This window comes from Lactuca serriola, chromosome 5 (assembly GCF_051521515.1).
Source record: "Lactuca serriola cultivar US96UC23 chromosome 5, Lser_US96UC23_V15, whole genome shotgun sequence".
NCBI lineage: Eukaryota > Viridiplantae > Streptophyta > Magnoliopsida > Asterales > Asteraceae > Lactuca > Lactuca serriola.
Window position 1 is genome coordinate 270,045,580 of NC_136412.1, and position 23,210 is coordinate 270,068,789.

The window sequence follows — 23,210 nt, forward strand, 5'->3', positions numbered from 1 at the left end:
TCCCCTCATAAGTGAGAATTCTTTGGAGGCTGAACCGTTAATGATTACAGAAGCACGAGCTGAGGAGAGGCAAGCCAAGATCCATTTGCGCCATTTCTGGCCAAAATTCATTTGAGCCATTACCGAATCGAGATATTTCCAATTGAGGCAATCGAATGCCTTCTCAAAATCAACCTTGAATAGGAACGCCTTCGATTTGTTCTTCCGAAGCCAAGATATCACTTCATTTATAATCAATGGGCCATCTAGAATGTTACAGTCTTTGATGAAATCCGTTTGTGTATGACTCACGACATGAATATCCAATTGACAATATTATATAAAATCATGAATTGTGGCATATACCTTACCCAATTGTGCTATAACATTTTTTATTAATTTTTCAAAAAAAAATATACATATCTTAATTTGACTTCACGATTTCTTTTAACAGTTTGTGACTTTCATTTTTATTTCACAAACATATATCATTTTGCAAAGTATGCCATATTAGCAAGAAAATAATTAAGTATGTGAACTAGTGTTAAAATAATGTCTCTTTAAGTTATTCTCATTTCACAAAGTTAACGCATATCAACACGCTGACTGAGAAAATTCAACTAATCCGACTCGAACTTGCCAAGAAGTACAAAGTGGGCCTAGAATACTTCATTAGCTTATCCACGAAGTTAACGCATGTCAACATGTTGATTAGGGAAGTCTAACTTATATAACTCGAACATGTCAATAAATACCAAGTGTGTCTAAATCACACAATTTCATGAACCTTGCATCCTAGGCCCGACATTCATGTGGGTTTGGCCCAACTCTTGTCCCTCACTAAAGCATTTGAGGACTTAACAACATAAAGACCTTATAAGCACACTAATGTTTTTTCAATCCAATGTTGGACAATTTAAAACTTGTCTACTTGCATCTAACCATTAATTTTCTAACAATACCCCCATCAAGTTTGAATTTCTTTCACTCAAACAAATAATGTAACTTGAATATTATGAAAATTAAACCCTCATTTTATAAGGACAAACAAGAATAGATTACCATTAAATGAGAGAGACACTTAATTTTCTAACCTGGTGATGGGTGAGTATGTTTGTGTATGTACTCATATCAAGCAAAGAGTATTTAATCAAAATAAAACCTTCTGTTACAGATAAAAATTGTGTTTTTTAAGTTTTAACAGTTTACTAAGTTAAATATGTAAAAAAATCAATGATATTAGTTGAATAAAACAAATTTTTATTATCTTTCTAAATCATATTTCATTATTATAAATTTATCCTAATAAATGAAAATGTTTTTGTCACTTGTCATTTCCTCAAGATTTTTGTCACATGTTATTATATGAGATTTTTGAATTATTAAAATTCCACATGTCATTATGTGGTATTTTTATTTTTTTTGTTAATAAAAATTAATCAATTCTACTAGTTAACAACTTTATTATTATATATGTAAAATATTTATTATATTAAATGTGTAGATCAACACTATAATTAATGAAACGTTTATTATTTAAGGTAAATATATTTTCATACATAAAATAAATATCACAGTAAATAGTTTGTTTTTACTACCACTAAAAATATTTATTATGGTTTTTTTGTTATATAATTAAAATAATGAAATATTATAAAACAACATTATTAAATCTTCCTACCTAATAAAAGAGTAGCACATTTGCCACATGTCAATCAATTAGAGATTCACATTAATTAGTTGGCACTTGTCATTCTAAGGTTTTTCCTCATTAATTAAATTTCCACTAATTCACTCCTCCATTTTACACATATCAAACACTTGAACAAAAAATTTATTTGTAATATCTATTGCCTAATTTATTAAATTATTATTTTTTTTATCATTGCTCAATAATTTAATTAAAATTATTTTTACCTTTCTAATCCGTGGTGTCCACGGGTTATAAACTAGTTTGAGATATATTTAAATACATTTTGTTAAACTTTGAAATTAAAAAGAAATCATTTCTAATAAATGAAGGTTTTTTTTGCCACTTGTCAAATTCTCAAGAGTTTTGACACATGTAATTTTGTGGGAGTTTTAGAATTATTATTTCCACTTGTCTTTTTTTGAGAATTTTCATTTTTAAAATAAAATTTCATATAAGGAAAGAGAATCATTATATTAATTTAATAATAAAGTCTAATAAATGCTTTAAAGAAGATTTGATTTTTTTTATAAATGTTTCAAAAGGTTACGTTATGATATGTAAAATTATTATTTTATAAAATATTTAATGATTAAATATTGATATTAAATTTTTATTTTTATTAAACTCGTGTAATACACGGGTCTCACAACTAGTTAAAAATATTTAATGTTGACCTCGTGATATAAAACTTTTATTTTTAATAGTGTAAAAATATAACTACTTTATATAATAAGCGTGATTTTAAATTTATAACGGATATGTACAAATGTACAATATAATAGCGATGTGTCAACATCACCCGTAGAAATCTTACCTTTCAAGCCTTTATAATAAACCTACTTTGTTACCACATGAAATCTAATTTCACTAAACAATTAATATTCTTCTCGACTTGTTCATTTGAAGAAGTTGACAGAAAGGAAAATTATTACTTTTTTTTATTAAAAGTTAAATTAACAACTGTACCATACACGTCATCGATCATTGCTATATATACATGTTCTACACTCTACACAAACACAAATTAATAAAAAAAGAAAACCCCAAAAAAACAGAACACAGATTCTCCAACTCACACCTCCAATCTCATCTAATTCCGAGAAAAAGGTGATTTTTGTGATTTATCTGTCAAAACTCAAAAGTCAAAACTTTTGGGGCCACATATTTTCTGGTATGTTTTCTTATCATTCATAATCATCTCCTTATTAGGTTCTCAATCCCATCGTATTTGACCACAAAAACTGTAATCAGTTTCTTGATTTGAAGTTGTAAGTCATGGCTAGAGCTTCTGAAAATGGTAAAGTCAAAGGTGGCGATGGCGGCGCCGGCGGCGGTGGTGGTGGTGGTAGGATCAGAATAGGGTCGACCGGAAAAGTTAGTGCCTTGATGATGCAAGAAATTGACTCAAATCTCAAGAAGACTTCATCAAAGAAACCTGCTATAAGAATCCAAACTGAACCAGTTTCGATATCTTGTGGGGCGGAGTCTACAAGGCGGCTCCGGCGGATGGTGGCGGTGAGTGGCGGCAGTTCGAGCAATGGCCACCATCAGGTTAAGCCCGGAAAGAAGAAAACCACCCACAAGATTCCTATGCTTGATTCCGAAGATTTGTGGGTTGATAAAACCCCAATTCGAGGCAAAGAACGCAAGAAAGTGACACAAAGAATTGTAGAAACTGTGGATTTGAAGTGTGGGAAGAATGATGGAGATTGGTCGATTATCCCAATTAGCAACCAACTTAGAAGGCTTAGTTTTTCAAGGATCTCGGATTGATTTTGATGTTCATATTATTAAATGATGACCCGAAAAGATTTGATGCGTTTCTTGGGGAAAATTGTTGTGGCATGTGTATAGAAGAGTTTGATTGATTGATTAATATAAAGTGTGAAAAACTAATTTGCTTTTGTTTTTTGCTTAATGAATAAGAAATGAGCAACTTTTTTCTTGATTTAGAAGGAATACTATGGTTTTTGTCATTAAAATCAAGATTTGCGGTGGCACTTGTCAATCATATAAATGTGTATTTTTGTATCAATCAAGACTTGGAAACAATTTAAACAATTTATTTGTGAAACCAAATAAAAGGACTATGTACAAACTACAAAGACTTGTGATCAGTGATCTCAGTTGAATCCAATAATATACAAAAAAAATCGGTTGATAACTCTTATATGGATAAAAGAGTTAGAAGGAGTTTAAATGGCAGAGTTTTTTTATTTTAATTATTATTATTATTATTATTATTATTATTATTATTATTATTATTATTATTATCTTCTTTTTTACACTTCTAATAAAAAGTTTGATAGAATAATGAAAAAGCTCTAAAACACATTAGCTTTTTTGAACTTTGTCAAGCTTGTTTAACCGGTGGATGTTCTTATACAACACAATTTAACTCAATCTTTTATAGTTCATTAATCATTATCAACCTAATCTTATCGAGCTTATAGTTTAATGGAAAATTATCTATGACAGTTTTATTTTATATAAAGTTACATCAAACATTTATTTCATTCCAACAAACTAAATTAATTATATAATTTATATTAAATATAAAGTTAAACTTAAAAATATAAGTTATGGCTAGATTTGAAGTTATATGTTATTAATGGATTTAGTAGAAAGTAACCATGGTGGCGGTAGTTGTGGTGGTGATGGTGTTTGTGGGGTGGGGGTGGGGTAGTAGGGATGGGTTGAAGGTGTTGGGGCTTAGACTACATGGAGTGTAGCTCGTTAGTTGCTTGCCTTGGACACGCTGGCCTCTTCTACACCGCTCCTGACACGCGCTAAAGGGGTTCGCCTTCAGCCTCTCGTCGGTTGTGCAGCATGGAGAGAGAGAGAGAGGAAGTAATTTCTTTTTGCAGCTTTCAACCAATTTGAAGACCATTTGACCTTTTTTTTCTTTTAAATCTCTTATTTATTTTTTATTTTTTTAAAAAAACTAACTTTTGTATAAAAAATCAAATCAAAATTTCTTTTAAAAGCACTATAAATACATTCTAATTATTTCTCTATTTTACATACTCTCAATTCTTCCTCTCATATCTCTATTTTAAATTTCAGCATGTCTTCCTCAAAACAAACAACCCTAAGAAGAAAGAAGAAGAATTCTTTTAAATCCGACAACTCGTTTACACCAAATCCTTCACTAAACCCTACATCACCAAATCTTTCAATAAACTCTATATCACCGATACCTTGTAGACCCTCGTATGATCAACCACTCTACTTTCCTGCAAATTACCATTTTGTGGGCATGGCTCCAAATATGTATCAATATTCTCAATACTTACCAATTCCACAACTTCCAGCAACAAAACCTTTTCCAAACCCAAACTAATTTTCAACCCCAAAATACCACCCAAACCGAATTTAACCCGTTTGAGACGGTTGTCAGAACTTAATTTGCTTTACAACCAAATTTCCAAAGCCAACCACGACGCCTACTCGATGAAGATACCGATTCTTCTCGCGATGGGTCCATTCCACAAGCCGAACCAGAAGAGGAGATCATGCCACAACAAAAAGGAAAATGAAGGGCCCCAACCCAAGGTTAGACCGCCATATAAGAGAAGGTGTTAGCCGAAGCGTGACTTGACATATCGGAAGATTCAAAAAGAGGCGATAACCAATATGGAAAAACTTTTAAGATAAAAGTTTGGAAAAGTATTTGTATCGGATGGGAAAAGACTATCGCTCATATGAGCAAATTTATTCGAAATGGAGGTCGGTTAACAAAAACTTCATGGAGTTTAATGACATTTATATGAATACCGTCTGAAATCAACAAAGTATTGCCAATGAAGTGGACTACATTGCAAATGCCCATGCCATTTACCAAGCAAAATACAACAAACATTTTGCAAATGAGTCTTTTTGGCTAGTTGTGCACAAAAAATCAAAATGACTTTGTCTTAAATCGACGAATGATTTTACGCGTGCAATTTCAAGAAAAAACAAATCGTCTGAGACAAACCATAGCCAATCTTTTTATGTTCATATACCGTTTGACCTCAATAATGTGTACCCATACGAAGTGCCACCTCGTCACATAGGTCGCGATAAACCAAAATATAATATTAAAAGTGTTAGTTCATCTAGCGATGTTGACGCCGCAGACAAGCAACTTCAAATATGGGACACCAAAATCGAAAAAATTATGGAGAGGGATGAAATCAAACAAAAAACTAAAGAACTAAAACTCTTCTTACAAGATGATAGCAGGTTACCCGAGACGACTCATCGAATTGTGGAAAATGCGAAAGCGGATTTTGCCCTAAAATTTAATTGGGATAAAAATGTTTGAAGTTATTTATTAAGTTTAAATTTAAGTCATTTATGTTTTAAGTCTAGTATTAAGTTGTGGGGAAAATGACACTGTAGCACATCAAACTTTTTTCATTTGGCCAATTTGCTCACTAAAGTTTTTTTTGGTCAATTAAGTCACTAAAGTCGGGTTTTACCTATCAATTAAGTCATTTCCCATATTTTAGATGGTTTCCCAGTTGAGTTTGCCTATATGTAAATAAATTTGATTTAATACTACCTCCGTCCCAAATTGATAGTCCACTTTTGACTTTTGAAGTCTTTTTTCTTCAATTTTGACCTTAAATATTTTTGATTTTGATAGATAACACTTGATGCAAAATATATTAATAGATTGTATTTTTATTGTTTTTTCATTATTATAAGTTTTATTAAGTAATATATACCACAAATAAAAATATTTAAAGTCAAAGTTGAAGAAAAAAACTTCAAAAATCTAAAGTGGACTATCAATTTGGGACGGAGGGAGTAGTTAGTTTATGTAGTAAGCAGATTACACGTAGGATTTGACATGTCAATTAATGATATAAGACTTGATACTTAAACTCACTTGCTTCCCCCGTCGACATGTGTTCTTCATTTATCACCAAAACATGAAACCGAGCTAGGGTTTTTCAAGGATATCTGTGGTTGAGCTGAAGAATCAAAGCATTCGGTGGAATGGCACAACCGGACCCTAATGGACTGTTTGCGATGGTGGAACTCATCTATCAGGGGGTATTTACTCGTAATAAGTTCTCTTCACTGGTGGTGTCAAAACCATGTTTAATGATGTTGATTTTTCTTCAATGACATTTTTTTTGAAACGGAAAATCTAACCTACTCCTAAACTACGCCTTAAATCCACCTATATGTCCACGACGGGACTCGAACCCTCAACCTCAAGGAGGGGGGCAACACCGGATACCACTAAGCTAGAATCCCTTTGGTCGAATGTTTCAATGACATTTTCTAAGTGTGTCACTTTCTTCGAACGTTTCATGAATAAGGAGTGTAAAAAGATGTACTACTGTGAACTAGGCCTTTCCTTGATGGATGGGCTTAATCCCATTTCAAATGATGTGGAATACATTGCTTTTATATTTGATGCTTATGGAACAGATGGTAGAATTACTATTTATATCGATCATGTCAGAGTTGGAGTAGATGGGTGGTTTGATGATGATGATCATGAGTCTTGTATTGATGGTGAAAATGAGGATAATATAGATGAACTTAGGAATAGAAATGTGGAATTTAATGATGAAGTTATTATGAATAGGAAATCAAATGATCCTTTCCTGAGTAAGTTATGTGTTGATGAGGGGGAGGATAACAACATTGTAGATGATGATGAACCACCCATGCATTCAATTTTTAATGATTTGATACACTGGAAAAAACAAAAACCAATTCTTGGAATGAGATTTAAGGATCCAGCCCAAGTTAAATCAATGTTTTGTAACTATGAAGTGGCTAATGGATATCAACTTTGTTTTGAAAAAAATGATAGGAAAAGACTTTTGTTAGGTGTAGTAAGGGTGGTTGCACATTTAGACTATGGGCTTCTTGGATGAGTGATGAAAAGAGTTTCCAAATCAAGTCACTAAAAGCTAATCATAATTGTGTTAGGAACTTCAAGTTAGGGTCACTAGTGACATATGCATGGATTGGGAGTCCTTATACTAGACAGATTATGCAGTGTCAGAAATTGAGTGTAAGGAATCTTAGGGTAAAGGTAATGGCAAAATTTGGTATCCAAGTTAGTATGGGCCAATGCAGGAGAGCACTAAAACTTATTGAAGGTAGTATTGTTGAACATTATGGTAGGCTATGGCCATATGGTCATGAGATTCTAAGGACTAATCCTGGGTTAACTGTAAAATTAGATGTGGAGACTAGTCCAGATGGAAAGAAGTATTTCATCAAGTTCTATGTTTGTTTTCAAGGAGCCAAACAAAGTTGGATGGAATGATGTAAAAGGATAATAGGTCTTGATGGTTGTTTCTTTAAAGGTTTTTGTAAGGGGGGATTGCTTTATGCAGTTGGGAGGGATGCAAATGACAAGATATATCCTATTGCTTGGGTTGTGGTATGTGTGGAGAACAAGCAGAACTGGATGTGTTTTTTGGAACTTCTCATTGAAGATCTACACTTGAATTTAGGAAATGGATTTAGTTTAATGTCTGACCAACATAAGGTTAGTTTATTACATTGTAATTCAAGTATACTTAATTTACACTATTTGATTTAAATATTCTTCTTTTTACAGGGTTTAATAGAGGTTGTTAAGGAGTTGTTGCCATATGTAAAGCACATGCAGTATGCTAGACATATTTGCCAAAATTTGCAGAAGAGATTTAGTGGGGCCATATACCATACATTGTTTTGGAGAACATCAAAAGCTATAACTGAGAATGCTTTTAAAGTTGTGATGAAGGAAATTGAGACATTGAACCCAGATGCCCATCAATATCTCATGGACAAAGATCCGAAAACCTGGTGTAGAGCTTTCTTTCAACCTGAAAGGTGTTGTGATGCAATTGAGAATGACTTTTCTAAAAGTTTTAATGTTGTGATAGTAGATGTCAGGAAGAAGCCCATAATCACCATGTTTAAGGAGTTAAGATTGTACATGATGGATAGATTGTACAACATGAGGTTGAAGGGACACCAATGGGGAAATCATATTTGTACAGAGATAAGGGATAAAGTGAATTTCCTTAAGAAGGTCTAGAGGCATTATCAGGTATTTCCTAGTGGATTAAACCAATTTTGTAACACCCATAAAAATTCAAGCCAATTTAATCTTTTAAAAACATTTCAAATCCATTAAACATTACAAACTTGTTTTCAAAATCATTCATATCAGAGTATCCCAGAAACAAATTCATAAAAAGTGAGGATCGTACGATCATGCCTTTGCCTTGCCCCGATCCCCTGAAGTACCTGAAATAATAAATTGAAACTGTAAGCCCGAAAGCTTAGTGAGTTCCCCCAAAATATCGATACACATACAGTCCACATAACCATGTCAGCAATATCATAACATAACAAACTGAACAGAATGCAACGGGTCCACAGCTTTACAGACTGGATTACCCCCTGGGCCCACAGTGTGAGTCTGGATTGCCTTACGGGCCCACAGCTCATATCTTGCTTGACATCGAGCCCACAGTAGGAGTCTCCCTTAGCCCGTAACTGGAATGCTCCCGGGTTTGTTGGATTACCGCACAAAGCAGTCTCACCTCAACCCATCCCACATAACATATCAACGTATAACATAACCACTAAGCATGCAGATAATCATATAACACAGGTAGTCCTATAGATCTACCTAATTGGCATAAACACTGAGCATGCAACATTAACTTCATACTCAACATACTAACACTGCTAGGATAATATATTCAATGGGTCGGCCTTGGTGCCTTAGACCCCTTAGTATAGTGGGGATAACTCACCTTGCGAATGTTGGCTCGGTAACTAAACTCCAACTCTCAGATCACGACCGCAAACTCCACCCCCTATTATCATAATAGAACCATACTCGTAAGTTCTCAACCTTTCAAGGTACCCCATAAGTCAACTAGTCAACCCCTGGTCAAAGTCAAAGTCAACAGTCAAGGTCAAAAGTCCATGCTGACCCTTACTCGTCGAGTACCCTCGGCTACTCGCCGAGTTCCTCGAGATACTTATCCACTCGCCGAATCCCCGGAGTGACTATTCGAGTTTCTAAGGTTCACGATCGAAACCCTAAGGCCACTCGTCGAGTTTTCCTTCTGCAACTCGACAGGTTCACACGCATTCATCAATTTGGGGAAACATTAACCGACTCGCCGAGTTGTTCATCCAACTCATCGAGTTTACGACAATCTTCATCGGACTCGCCGAGTTGTTCATCCAACTCGTCGAGTTCAATGCCTATCTTCATATGACTCGCTGAGTCGACTATGCGACTCGCCGAGTCCCTCCAGCCCTTTAACCATGCAGACACTTTTTAAGCCATGCTAAGGCCCCAAATTGCAGATCCAACTTCCTTAGGCATGCTTATCATGTAAAGTTGCAAACTTTACGTGCATGCAAGGCTTTAAGACCCTAAAATGGCATAAATAAGCTTGCAATGAAGTCACATCCTTGAGAGAAGGCTCACACTAGCCAAGGCTGATGGCTTTATGAATCTAGAAGCCAAGGGGAGTCCAGACCTGAAGTTACAACTTCAGATCTTGGCTTAAACATAAAAATCCTTTCCTAAACTTATGCACCAAAGGGTTTAGGAGAAAATGAGCCAAGGGAAAAATGATCTAATACCTTCAAGAGAGCCCTTTTTGATGCAGAACTCGAAATCCACAAATTCTTGCTTCAACTAGCTTGCTTCCCAAGTGATTTCTTCACCAAAAACTTCCCTCCAAGCTTAAACCTCCAAAGAATAAAAAAACACACACACGAGTTAGGGCCTTTCTGGACTCTCAATGGACTGTAGAGAGGCCAAAAGAGGCTTGTGCTTCTTTAAATAGGGTGCAAAACCTCGGGATTTAGGGTTTCATCTCCTAGCTCCTACTCATCGAGTCTCTTCTTAGACTCGGCGAGTAGGCCACTAAAACACGTGGACCAACCCGCTGCTACTCGACGAGTAAGGCAACCAACTCGTCAAGTAGACCTTGGAAACAAAAGAATTCTTATTTAAATCAATACCTGAGAATCGGGGTCTTACAAATTTGAGGCTAGGGGAGTAGTAGATGCATATTAGGTGGACTTAGAAAGGAAAACATGTTCATGTAGGTTGTGGCAATTGAATGCATATCGCCATATCCTATCTTAATAGGGATGTAGATGACATGTATAACACCAAAAACTTTAAGAAGGCATACAGTTACATAATTGCCCCTATGAATGGGAGTGACATGTGTCCACAGACCAACTATGATCCACCATTGCCTTCTATTAGTATAAGGATGCCTGATAGGCCAGCTACTAGTAGGAAGAAATCCACTACAGAGAATAAAGGAAAACACAAGGTTTCTAAGACAGGAAAGAAAATCAAATGCAGTATATGCAAGGAGATAGGTGTAACGCCCGTGTTTCTAGCTAAGCATTATTATGATGATGTAATAGTTAGGGTCAAAAATTATAACCTATTTTGAAGTAATGAAGAATAATTATTTGAGTATTGTGTTATTATGTGATTTATGTGCAACATATATGCTTATAACGATATAATAAAATAATAAAAAAAATATGCGTCAAAAATATAATGAAAATTATACACAATATCTTTGAAGAAAGTTCAATTATTCATGACAAGGATTTCAGAGATATAAAGAACGGGAAGTTATGACACGTCGAAGTTTCGCGACTAAACCGACACGATGTCGCATATCGTAAAAAGTGAATTTGTGATAAACTACTTTTTAGCCTTAGCAATCTAAACGAAAGTTGTAGTATACTCTAAACCGAGAGTGTGCATATAGAGAACGCTCAAATCTGACTTTGTTTGAGAAAGTTATGATTTTTCTAAGATTCAGTGTCGCAGTACACAACCTGGAAATCGAATTTTAGATTGATCGATTATTAGCCGACACAAACTAAACGAGAATTGAAGATCTAGTTAATAGGAGCTCAACAATATAAAAACAGTCAAAAACCGACGTCAGATGACAAAGTTACGAATTTTTGACGGACTTTAGGTGTCTAAGCCTGTTAAAATATAATTTTAAAAATAAAGTCAAAATTAGCCGACAGAGTATAAACGAACGTTGTAGATCCCATCGATACCTACGCGTGGATATAAAGAACTTCAAGAATTGAGCTCGTATGCGAAAGTTATAGATTTTAGAAGATAATTAGTTTTGGATTAAAACCTCGAAGTGACACGTGACAAGATCTAGGCCACTACTTTTTCCCCGTGGATTCGCACGAGATCGTGACACTTGGCACCGATATGCCCCGCATAGCGCTATGAACGCCCCGCATACTGAGTACGCCTAGTGTAGCGTTGAGTACGCCCAACGTACACGCACTCGTCCAACCTATAAATAAAGCTCATTTTTCACTCAAAAATTCACACATTCTCAATCATTTCTCTCTCAAACACCCCCAAACCCTCTATTATTTTCCATAGCACATCCTAGGTGTTAGTAGCGAGTCTCGGAGTGCCAGAAGGCCCCGAGAAGAGGAGCTTTCGACTCAGAAGTTCTACCTGAGCAGAGCCCGGTTCTTCGCTAAAAAAAACAAAGTGTCAAAATTAAAAAAAAAATAAACTTAGTGTTAAAATCAAAAAATGAAAACTTAGTGTTTTTATGGAAAAAAAATTCAATTTTAACATATCAGCATGTCATGTAAGCATGTCACGTCATCATGTCACGTCTACAAGTAACCGGGTTGACTAGTCAAGTGGTCAGAATTGTAAAAAATTGTAAAACACAGTGTCAAATTTTAGAAAAAAATACACAATCTCAAATTACAAATTTTGTGTAAACTTAATGTTTTTTGTGCTATTTACCCAAAAAAATAACTATAAAATTTTCAAAACAAGTCTGAAATCCGATGAACAATTATGGAATTTCGAGAAAAAATACTTCATTTTTTACTAAAATTTAACATAAAGTGAAAAAAAATACATACAAATGAAAAATATATACCACCCAAACGCTTAAAATCAAACATTTGATTGAAAAATAGTGTGATAAAACACTTCGAAATTGATATTTCGGACGTGAGTAAAAAAAAATGAAGAAAAAAAGTTTGTGAAAATGAAAATAAAAATCCGAAATTTCAAGAATAAGTCCGAAAATTAGCACCCCATTTTTTAGAAACCTAAAAAATAGTTATTTTTGTTAACAAGCTCATTAATAAAGATTAGTTTAACTAATATCCTAATATTTTATATTATTTAATCATCAAATTATGATATATTTTTTGTGTTTTGAAAACCCAAAAAGAATCGATGCATTTCTTGGGGAAAGCTTGTGGTTGCATGTGTATAGAAAGAGTTTGATTGATTAAAATATAAGGTATAAAAGACTAATCTGCATTTGTTTTTGCTTAAAGAATAAGAATACGAATTACACATCTTTTTCTTGATTTAGAGGCAACCCTATGGTTTTTGTCTTTAATACATTTACAAACAAAATCTTTCCATGTCTCTTAATCAATCAATAAATTTTTTGGTAACACTTGCCAATCATATATGTATGTGTATTGTAGCTCAAGACTTGGATGAAACATGTTTGTAAACCAAAAGAAAATTACATTGTACAAAAATCAACCTCTTGTACAAAATCAACCTCTTGAAATTTGGGTGAAGATTATAAATTAATTGATGTAAAAAAAATATTATAACAACTCGTCTAATATTGATAGAGAATGAGAAATTAAATCATATTATAAAGTTGTGAGTGCTTCCATAACTTTGAGTTGTTCTAACAAAAGATGATTGAACCAATTTTTAAGGTTGTTTGATATGCCCCTTTTTAGGTCTGTCTTAGTCGATTTAAATTGTCTTGATACCTAGAAGTCTTCAATATACCTCTTACCATGTCCGATAAGAAACTAAAACCTAAAACAGACTCAATCAACAACTATTAAACAACCCTTATACTTTTTTTTTGAAGTATTGCACTAGAATTTCCAAAGTGTCATGGATATCCACACAAAAAGAAAATCCACAATTTAAGCCAAGAAACAACTTTTGATACCTAAAAAAAAAGTATCGAGAAAAGGAAATTACAACTGAGACTTGAGACTGAGACTGAAACTGATATCAATACACAAACTACTTCTTTTTCCCTGCTTTCCCCTCCTTTCTTCTAACGATCTCATCGGCATATTTCACACCCTTACCCTTGTACGGTTCCGGAGGTCTCCACTTCCTTATCGAAGCCGCAAATTGACCGATGTTTGACTTGTTGTATCCACTCACAGTAATTCGCGTGTTTTCTTCAACTTTGACTTTTAGGTCATCCGGGATTGTCATTTTGACCGGATGAGAAAATCCAAGACTCAAAATTAACTCTTTCCCTTCTACGGTTGCACGATATCCAACACCGATTAGTTGAAGTTTTTTCTCAAATCCCTTTGATACACCAACCACCATATTACTTGTCAAAGTCCTAAAAATAATAAACCAAATAAAAATAACAAATCAGTATTACCTAAATTATCACCTGATTGACAGAAATTACTGTGTCATATGCTATTTACCAATGTACAAAAAAGCCATTATATTTTGAACAATTTTGCCCAAATCTAGTAAAAGCTAAAAATGCTGAATTCAGAGACCAAAATGAAGGAATTTGTAGACATATTTGAAATCAGAGAAATATCATATCCTAAACATTAACTAGAATGGTGGAATTTTAAAGATTCAAGATGGGTATAAGAATAGTACATGTCAGTATCTAAAATATCACAAGATTGACAGAAATTATTCATGATATTTACCAATAAAATGAGAATAAAAACCCATAAAAATTTAACAAAACCCAAAAATGCTGAATTAACAGCCTTAAATGAAGGAATTTGTATACATATTTTAAATCCAAGATACAAGGCTAACCACAAAAACAACTAAAAATAGGAAAGATCATATCACAAAATGATCATCTATTTCACAAAATTGGTTTATTTTAGTTGTCCCTACTATAAAAATATATTTTTTTTAAAACTGCACACTGTTTTATATTTCAAGAAATGACACCAATTTCACAATAAATGAGGTTAAAAAAAATACCTTCCCATTTTCAGTCAAATTTGTGATTAAGCCAACTAAATATCATAATATCCTAAATTATAATGGTGAAAATTTTAAAGATTTAAAAATGGGTAATAACCTGAATAAGCCATGCATTTGGTTAGCTCTTCTTGTTTCCACTGCTTTACTGATTTTAAGAACCGATTCCTGCCTATCAATTGCTATTTCTCTTGGATATGAAAGTGCAAGTTCCCCTAAAGGACCTTTCACCTTCATATCTTGCCCTTCTAATGTGATTACCACATTTGATGGGACTTCAATCGGTTGCTTTCCGATTCTTGACTCTTTGCATTCCACTGTCTTCCTTCTAAAGCTCAGGTGACTTACAGGAACACTGGAAACACAGATTCCATTCCTCTCGCCCAAGAAAGCAGATCCCAATTGGCTGCCAAAAAGGAAAGTAAATATATATTTCATATTCAAGATCCCCAGAATGTTTTAGACGGAATTGGAATCTGTCATGCATTTGGTTGTCATGAAATGGAATGGAATTGAATTCCGGTTTCAGCCAAATTCCATGGAATTTGGCGAATGAAACGCCCCCTTTTGATTGATAAGGACATTAGGTTCATCTTCTACTGCTAATTGCTTATTTATGCAATGAAGTGGAGTTTTTAGCAATTTATGCAGTCATGTTTCTATTTGTTAGCAATTTATGTGACCAGATTGGTAAAATAATGCATAAACTGGTAGTAATTTGGAACATTGCTGTATAAATGAGTGTTTTACACTATCTTTTATGCATTGAGTGGATTTAGATTTCTCAGATACAGATATATAGTGGGAAATACATTAAGAAAGCAAAACATGATATTATATCATGTTTCAGAAATTGGCATAGAGCAAATATTCAAGAGATATATCCATCATAGGTTATTAATGTAAAATGTGAAATGCGAAAAGGGTTCTACAGAACAAAATCCAAAATAAATTAAACTAAAAGATAGAAAAATCCATGGTAGAAAGTAGAAACCATACTCTAAGAACCCTAATTTAGCTGAAAATAACACAGATAGCTCAAACTGAAAGCAAAGGATTTGGTATTCGCGAAATTGACAGAGAATAGATAGAAACCTTTCTCATGAAATGTTCAGTACGAAATGGCTTCTTCAAATACCAGAACAGAATCTTCAATAACAATAAATAAATAAATAAATAAAAAGTAAAACCATCAAGGGAAACCCATTGTTGAAATCATACCGTACAAACCCTAATTCTTTTGCAGATGATTCAAAGTGAACGGAAAGTTTTATATTTTGGAGAAATTAAAACAGAACCCATGGAGAAGATTATCGGGTACATCAGAAATCGAATGTTAATGTAATGCGTCGAGTAAAGAGAGGAGAATTAGGGTTCTAGAGTACCTGGTACTGAAAGAAGCAGCCATTGTCACCAGGAAAGAGGATGATGATGTCCAAAACTCCCAACACTGGTTTATCCCTTCACCATATTTGTAGATAAGAAGACTTTATACACCCACGTTATTTTAATTGAAAATAAAAGCCAGATGGGTATATAACTTATAAGTTTATGGGTTTAAATCATATTTATGAATCGTTTAGCCTCAGCGTTCCGAATAGAGGTGCCAAAAATTGACCCGACACGAAATAAATGGGTTTTGGTAAGATATTTCAACCCGTCTAAATAAACGGGTTGACACGACACGACACGAAAAATAAATGGATAAGGTTAGGGTTGAGAATTTCAACTCGAATATGATTCGAAACTAACCCGTTTTATTTATATGCAAGTTTTTTGTATTATTTAAATAAACTAGAAATATACAAAACCAAAAAACCTTCGAATTGAATTGTTTTTTAATGTTGAAATCACTTAGCCGTCTAGATCAAGATTTCATTTCAGTTTTTTCATTCTCTCCCAAATTACTCAGTCTCTTTCACCACTCTCACATCCTCATGACCTTGTCATCCGCCTCCCAACTCCTACTCTTTTAATTTTGTCATCTAAACTTGCTATGATTTCATCTATTCTGCCTCAAAACAATTAGTTTTTCATTTTCGCCTACCAAACTCCTACTCTTTCAACATGCTCAATCTTTTAACCGCACATGACACGTGATGTGTGTAAACTCAACTAGTTTTAATCCTACTAACTTAGACACAAAATAAACACACGAAATGCAGTGTACCTATCGATTAGTAATATAGTTCAAGCAAGTAGGGTATCGAACACAAGGAATGGTAAACAATTAAAATAAATGTTAATACTATCTAAATAAAACAAGTAATAGAAAGGGGGGTTTCTTTAGTTTTGCAAGACTAGAAACTTAACAATGAAATAAAACTCAAACTAAGCAACTAACAGCTAAAGAAAATAAACAATCACTAAATTCAATAATGGAGAAGACTTTTGTTTAGGTTCGACTCATTTACTCATATGGTTGATTTTATGGTAAGTGCAATGGATTATTCGTTGTTGGCTACCGATTAGTGTGATTAGGTTCACGTTCGCTATTACTAATCCTTAGAAAAAAAATTAATTCAAACATTGGCCAATTGGTTAAACTAATGAGTTTCCTAGACTATTGATTCGGGTTAAGTAAGACTTATAATTAGATAATCAAATTACTAATTCAATTAACCTCTTGTTGATGGTTCGTGACACAAGGCTCACACATTAATTTACCTATTTTCTAGTTAACCCTAGTTTCACATTCATTATTCCTAGGCACATAACAATGTGTTCACATAAATCACATGAGATAAGCAGTTAATAGATATTCATGCAGCTTAATTACTTAGCTAATTAACAGAAAATAGTTGTTGTTAACACGTGAGGATCTTTAACAAGCTTAACAAAACAAATTCACCAATTTCAATTAATCCAACCACAAAAATCAACACATAGTCATAAATTCATCTACCCTAAACAGAAGATATGAGTTTTAGCTCATGACTACAGCATAAAGTTTATTAAAAACGAAATCTAATAGTTTACACATAGTTCAAACAAAAGATTAAGTAAAGAGTAAACCTAAATTGCCTTTTATCTTCTCAAAATTGAAAGCTAGGGTTGTTCCACGAGTTCCAGGGCTTCTAGCTGCACCTCTAGTCGCAAATTAACCCCCAAGGGTTCCCCCATTCGTTAGGTTTCGAATGAGAAGCGTTTATATATATATATATATATATATATATATATATATATATATATATATATATATATATATATATATATATACATATATATTCTGAAAACAGGGGCTACTCGGCGAGTCCAGTGATCTACTCGCCGAGTCCATCACTTAAAATCCCGTGTATGGCAAGGCAAAGTCAAGAATCGCGAAACTTCTGACCAACTCGTCGATTTGATGGCCTACTCGTCAAGTCCGTTTGGAATCAAGATTTTCTCAAAACACGAAAGTCGTCTGAAACTGTGTCTAGTTTTCAGAACATTTTGAATCTCGTCAATCGGAGTTACGGTTCATGAGATATGGCCAAAACACTGACGAGGGGTCAAGCTGTCCAGCAACATCCTTCTTTCTTCAAAATCCAAGATCCAAGCGTCCAATCGCCAATTCCGCTTCATTTTCCTTTCGAGCATGTCTTTGTTTCTGAAAAAGAAATATTTAAGCTAATTAAGCACCTTTGGTTCATTATTTGAGATAAAATGAACATAAAGTATTAAAATCATGCATGATTTTTATGACTAAATAAGCCCATATCAACATGACATATTCAAGGTATAACCCTAACCCGAAACCCGACACGAACTCGACACGAAAATAAACGGGTTGACACGAAACAACACGTTAATTAAATGGGTCGGGTTAGGGTCAAGCACTTTCAACCCGTTTAATGTTTCAACACGACACGATTGCCACCTCTAGTTCTGGACCCGTTAATCTTCTCGTTAAAATTGTGGGCTATTAATCATTATTGATTTGATCCGTTTATGACTCGTCCCGTTTAAAATTTTAAAATATAAATTTATTATTTATAAGTTATAGATTTATGAATCATCGATATAATTTTTAGTACATGACTCGAGGAGTTCGATCGTTTCACTTTCACGTCTTAGTTCCTAATAGCCAAATTTCAATTGACTCTCAATACAAATAACTATATGAAATCATACAAGTCTGCAATAGTAGACATTTGTTTTGTTTTGGAAATATTATTTATTAATATATAATTAAAGTTTATTTTGAAATGAATGTTATCTAGTTTTACTTTTTAGCGAGTCATGTTATATGTGTTATAATGCATAATTATAGCCAAATCTTAATATTGTACTCCCTCCGTCCCAAAATTATTATTCACGTTTGACGTTTGAAGTCTTTCCATATCAACTTTGACCATAAATAACTTTATTTATGTTATATAATTTTTTATGAAACTTATAACAACGAAAATACATTTAAAAAACAATCTATTCATATATCTTGCATAAAAAATTTTATAACAAAAAGTAAATTATTTAAGATCAAAGTTGAATAAAAGAGACTTAAAAAGTCAAACATGAACAATAATTTTGGGATGGAGGGAGTAAATGGATCGAGTAAAAGTGTTGAAAATCCGTTATTCCGGTAGATAAATGTATGTGTTTAATTGTTCAAAACCATGCAGTAGATAAAGTTTATTTTGGAATGAATGTTATCTGGTTTTACTTTTTAGCGAGTCATGTTATATGTGTTGTAATGCATAATTATAGCTAAATCTTAATATTGTACTCTCTCCATCCCAAAATTATTGTCCACGTTTGACTTTTGAAGTCTTTCAATGTCAACTTTGACCATAAATAACTTTATTTATATTATATAATTTTTGATGAAACTTATAACAATGAAAATACATTTAAAAAACAATCTCTTTATATATCTTGCATAAAAAATTCTATAACAAAAAGTAAATTATTTAAGGTCAAAGTTGAACAAAAGAGACTTAAAAAAATCAAACATGGATAATAATTTTAGGATGGGGGAGTAAATGGATCGAGTAAAAGAGTTGAAAATCCGTTGATCCGGTATATAAAGGTATGTGTTTAATTATTCAAAAGCATGCAGATTACGGGTCTGGTTTGGATCAAACATTTAAAAATTGCTTAATAGGTTTGGATTAAAGTTGATCCGCTCCAAAAATACTCCATTGCTAGGTCTACTTATAAAATTACATTATTAATTTGGTCCCTTTGTTATACATTTGTATTGTATTTGGTTTGAAAAAAATTGTTGCAATTCCAAATTTTTGTAGTTTTATTTCGTTTCATGTTTAATTCATAGTTAGCTAAATCAAACAAGTTGTTAAAACTTTAAATATCATTTTGTCCTATTATTATTATTATTATTATTATTATTATTATTATTATTATTATTATTAAACCTCGCGACCCCATAATCTTCTTCCAACATCATCTTTTGCTTTCATCTTCATGATGACCTTACACTTGTCACTATAGTCGCCTCCAACCATGGATTAAATAAACTTCCCCCACCATCGAAACGGTAAATTGAAAGCAGGGTCATTTAACTTTGTTGAACTCGGTTTTGGATAGTCTCGACATTTATTACACATTATGTTTAGATTTCCTAAAGGAGTTTGTCATACTTTGGAGTCGTGCAAGGCTATATTTTCTTTAGGGGGGGGGGGGTGAATGAAACACAATGGAGTTAGGTGAAGTATGAGGTAGTTTTAAATTCTAAGAAGAATGGTGGTTTGGATGTTGGTAGTCTCGATGATTTTAACTTTGCTCTGTTATACAAAATGAAGATGTTGATTCTTTATTAAGTTTAACTCCTTAAAGGCTAAGGTTTTGAAAAGTCTTTATGGTATGAGGGTGGGGTTGGTTTTCATCCGGGTTCTCGACATGTAAATGGTTGTGGGGTTTGGTCATCTATATTTGGTTCTATCAATCAACTTTATGACAGTGGTGTTATTCATGTGTGAGTTATGCGTCGGGTGTTCAGTGATGGGGATGAGGCTTAACACGAGGGTTTCACTTAATATTTTATAAGGGTCTTCTTATTTTAGCTCCAAATTTCCTCACATTTATGCGGTTTTTTCTCTTCAGGAGGGTTTCATTTTGGATTTATGGTCCCAACATGGTTGGAGTCTCTCACGACGACGTTCAATAAGAGGCAGTGTAGGATTCTTTCAATTAGCAAAGCTCATGGTAGTGATTGATATGGTTCTGATTTATTAAATACATGATGGTTAAGGTTCGAATCATAATTTATATGGAGTTTTTTTTTTGGTGTGATATGCTCGTTGTCATATTGATGATATTCGTATTCCTGTAGGTGGTACTATTACTCGATGGAATAAATTATATTCTTATCAATATTAATGTTTTTATTTGGCATGTTGTTTACTAGATCGCCTTCCTATGAGGCGTAACCTAGATAAGAGATCTTGATTCATTCATATGCCCTACTTGTGGAGGGGATATGGTAGGTGTACACACCTTTTCTCAGATGTTCGTTAACCTTACGGATTTAGAAGCAGGTCGCTTTATGGGTAGATATTGGCATACATGTGTTTTCTTCGACTTTGGATATGATTAAATGGACTGATAGTAGGTCTATCTTGAGTTTGGAGCGAGTCATGCTTGATTCAATTTTCTTGATAGTTATGTAGGTTCACACTTCCCTTCCTTAAAAATAAGTATCAAAAGAATTTTATTTTTGATAATATTGTTGTGTTTTCTTTTAATTGGTTTTCTCATAGAAACGGAAAGACTAAAAAGAATTTGCATGTTTGGACCCAACATCTAACTCTGCCTTAATTTGTATTTGTTCTTTACTAGTTTCTAGCTAGCTTCTGTTTTTTTAATATATAGTTATCGTTAAAAAATTAAGAGAATGCAATATTAAGTTGAATGTAAAAGGATACAATACGAATAATAAAAAATGGTAAAGAACATCATCTGAACAACATACTCCCCTGACCATTATTCCTCTTCATTAAGGAATTAAATAGTTAAGACCTTTTGTCAAACTCTCAGATATGGGTCCTAAGTGTGACTTATCACGTAAAGTTGGCAACTTTACCCTCATGCATGGCTTAATAGGACCCAATACTAAAAAAGAAGCTTAATAAAGATCTTAATACATGCATGGACCAATATCCTTCACAAAACTTGCATTTTTATGAACATGGGACCTAAATGGAGCTAAGATCTAGCGTCCAATGCTTCTCGAGTAGATCAAAAGCTCAACTTTAACTCAAAACACTCAAAAGTGCATAAATAACACCATAAATAAGATCCAGCACAAATGACCATCAAGGTGAGAGCTTTTTACCTCAAAAGACTTGCAAATGAGAAGGTAATTATGGATCTACTAGCACAAGCTATCCCTCGAACCCTCCAAGCAATCACCAAGACTTCTTCTTCTTCTTCTTCTTCTTCTTCTTCTTCTTCTTCTTCTTCTTCTTCTTTTTCTTCTTCTTTCACTAGAACACCATCAAAATCACACTTACAAGCTCAAAACTCGCAAGAGGCACTTAGAGTTTCGTTTTTAGGGTAAAAGGAGGTGGAGGTTGGTCAAACTTGCCCAAGAGGTGCTATAATGAGGTTTAAATAGGGTGCAAAACCTAAAAATTAGGCTTTGCCCAAACCGTTCGTACACCCAGCGAAATCCCACGTACGCCCGGTGTATGTAGGTGATGCCTGCGACCAACAAGTAGCTAGTACGCTAAGCTTACTCATAGAGTATGCCCCACGTACTAGCCAAGGACCAAATGAAAAGAATTTGCATAAAAGGGATAAAAGGAAACTTACCAAAAACTTGATTGTTACAATTCTCCCCCACTTGAATCAGACTTCGTTCTCGAAGTCTGCTGCCTCAAATAACTTTGGCTAGTGCTCCCTTATCTCGTCATCCACCTCCCACGTCCATTATGAACCTTTTGCGATGCTACCACTGGACTTTCACCAACCCAAAAACCTTGTTCCTCAAGGTTTTCATCTTCCGGTTAAGAATTGCCACCAGTCTCTCGATATAATTCAAGCGATCATCCATCTAAATAGCCTCCAATGGAACCACTGCATAATCATCCAATAAACACTTACGCAACTGGGAGACGTGGAATATGATATGGATCTGATTAAGCTCCTCAAGAAGATCCAAGCGATAAGAAACCCGGCCCACCGGGCCAAAACCTTGAAAGAACTGATGTATATGGGGCCTAATTTGCCCCTTTTCCTAAATCGGATGACACCTTTTCAAGGTGACACCTTTAGGAGAACCATGCCCCCAACCTAGAACTCTAGATCTTATTAGCACTTGTCAGTATAGCTCTTCTGCTGACTCTGATTTGTCTGGAGTCTACTCTGAACATGTCTCATCAACTCAATAGTCTTGAGTACCACATTGGTACTCCCCATAACTCGTTGACCGACCTCAACCCAACAAATCAGGGTCCTGTATTTCCTCCTATAGAGCATCTCAAAAGGATGGCGATCGATGCTGACGTGATAGATGTTGTTATACGAAAATTCCGCTAACAAAAGATACGTATC

At 33.9% G+C, this 23,210-nt stretch overlaps 3 protein-coding genes across 5 annotated transcripts; 2 read left to right on the top strand and 1 right to left on the bottom strand.

The window, feature by feature from the left end:
* The first annotated feature begins 2,707 nt into the window (after positions 1–2,707).
* Positions 2,708–3,620, top strand: LOC145054275 (uncharacterized). 3 transcript variants are annotated; one of them, XM_079002425.1, is made up of 2 exons: positions 2,708–2,843; positions 2,924–3,620. In XM_079002425.1, the coding sequence occupies exon 2, from the start codon at positions 2,948–2,950 to the stop codon at positions 3,443–3,445; it is 498 nt and encodes a 165-aa protein (XP_078858551.1). In that variant the 5' UTR covers positions 2,708–2,843; positions 2,924–2,947; the 3' UTR covers positions 3,446–3,620. The 3 variants fall into 3 exon arrangements, with proteins under 3 accessions (XP_078858551.1, XP_078858552.1, XP_078858553.1); XM_079002426.1 differs by having other exon boundaries at positions 2,939–3,620; XM_079002427.1 differs by having other exon boundaries at positions 2,715–2,779; positions 2,882–3,620.
* A 3,382-nt stretch (positions 3,621–7,002) lies between these two features.
* LOC145050488 (uncharacterized) lies at positions 7,003–8,717 on the top strand. The gene is made up of 4 exons (XM_078998731.1): positions 7,003–7,425; positions 7,494–7,916; positions 8,007–8,180; positions 8,253–8,717. Exons 1-4 carry the CDS (start codon positions 7,003–7,005, stop codon positions 8,715–8,717), a joined length of 1,485 nt encoding a protein of 494 aa, XP_078854857.1.
* Positions 8,718–13,606: 4,889 nt separating this feature from the next.
* EMB2394 (Ribosomal protein L6 family) lies at positions 13,607–16,253 on the bottom strand. Its single transcript, XM_079002428.1, has 3 exons — positions 16,097–16,253; positions 14,812–15,117; positions 13,607–14,091 (listed from the first exon to the last, which is right to left on the bottom strand). Exons 1-3 carry the CDS (start codon positions 16,117–16,119, stop codon positions 13,755–13,757), a joined length of 666 nt encoding a protein of 221 aa, XP_078858554.1. The 5' UTR covers positions 16,120–16,253; the 3' UTR covers positions 13,607–13,754.
* Positions 16,254–23,210: the final 6,957 nt, after the last annotated feature.

Bases quoted from the DNA above. Each gene is read 5' to 3' on its own strand.
- LOC145050488 (XM_078998731.1), top strand. From the start codon at position 7,003: ATGTACTACTGTGAACTAGGCCTTTCCTTGATGGATGGGCTTAATCCC. The intron at 7,917-8,006 runs GTTTGTTTTCAA...GGTTTTTGTAAG, and splicing joins AGTATTTCATCAAGTTCTAT to GGGGGATTGCTTTATGCAGT. The intron at 8,181-8,252 runs GTTAGTTTATTA...TTCTTTTTACAG, and splicing joins TAATGTCTGACCAACATAAG to GGTTTAATAGAGGTTGTTAA.
- EMB2394 (XM_079002428.1), bottom strand. From the start codon at position 16,119: ATGGCTGCTTCTTTCAGTACCAG. The intron at 15,118-16,096 runs GTACTCTAGAAC...CCTTTTTGGCAG, and splicing joins GCTGCTTCTTTCAGTACCAG to CCAATTGGGATCTGCTTTCT. The intron at 14,092-14,811 runs GTTATTACCCAT...TATTATTTTTAG, and splicing joins CAAATGCATGGCTTATTCAG to GACTTTGACAAGTAATATGG.
- LOC145054275 (XM_079002425.1), top strand. From the start codon at position 2,948: ATGGCTAGAGCTTCTGAAAATGGTAAAGTCAAAGGTGGCGATGGCGGC.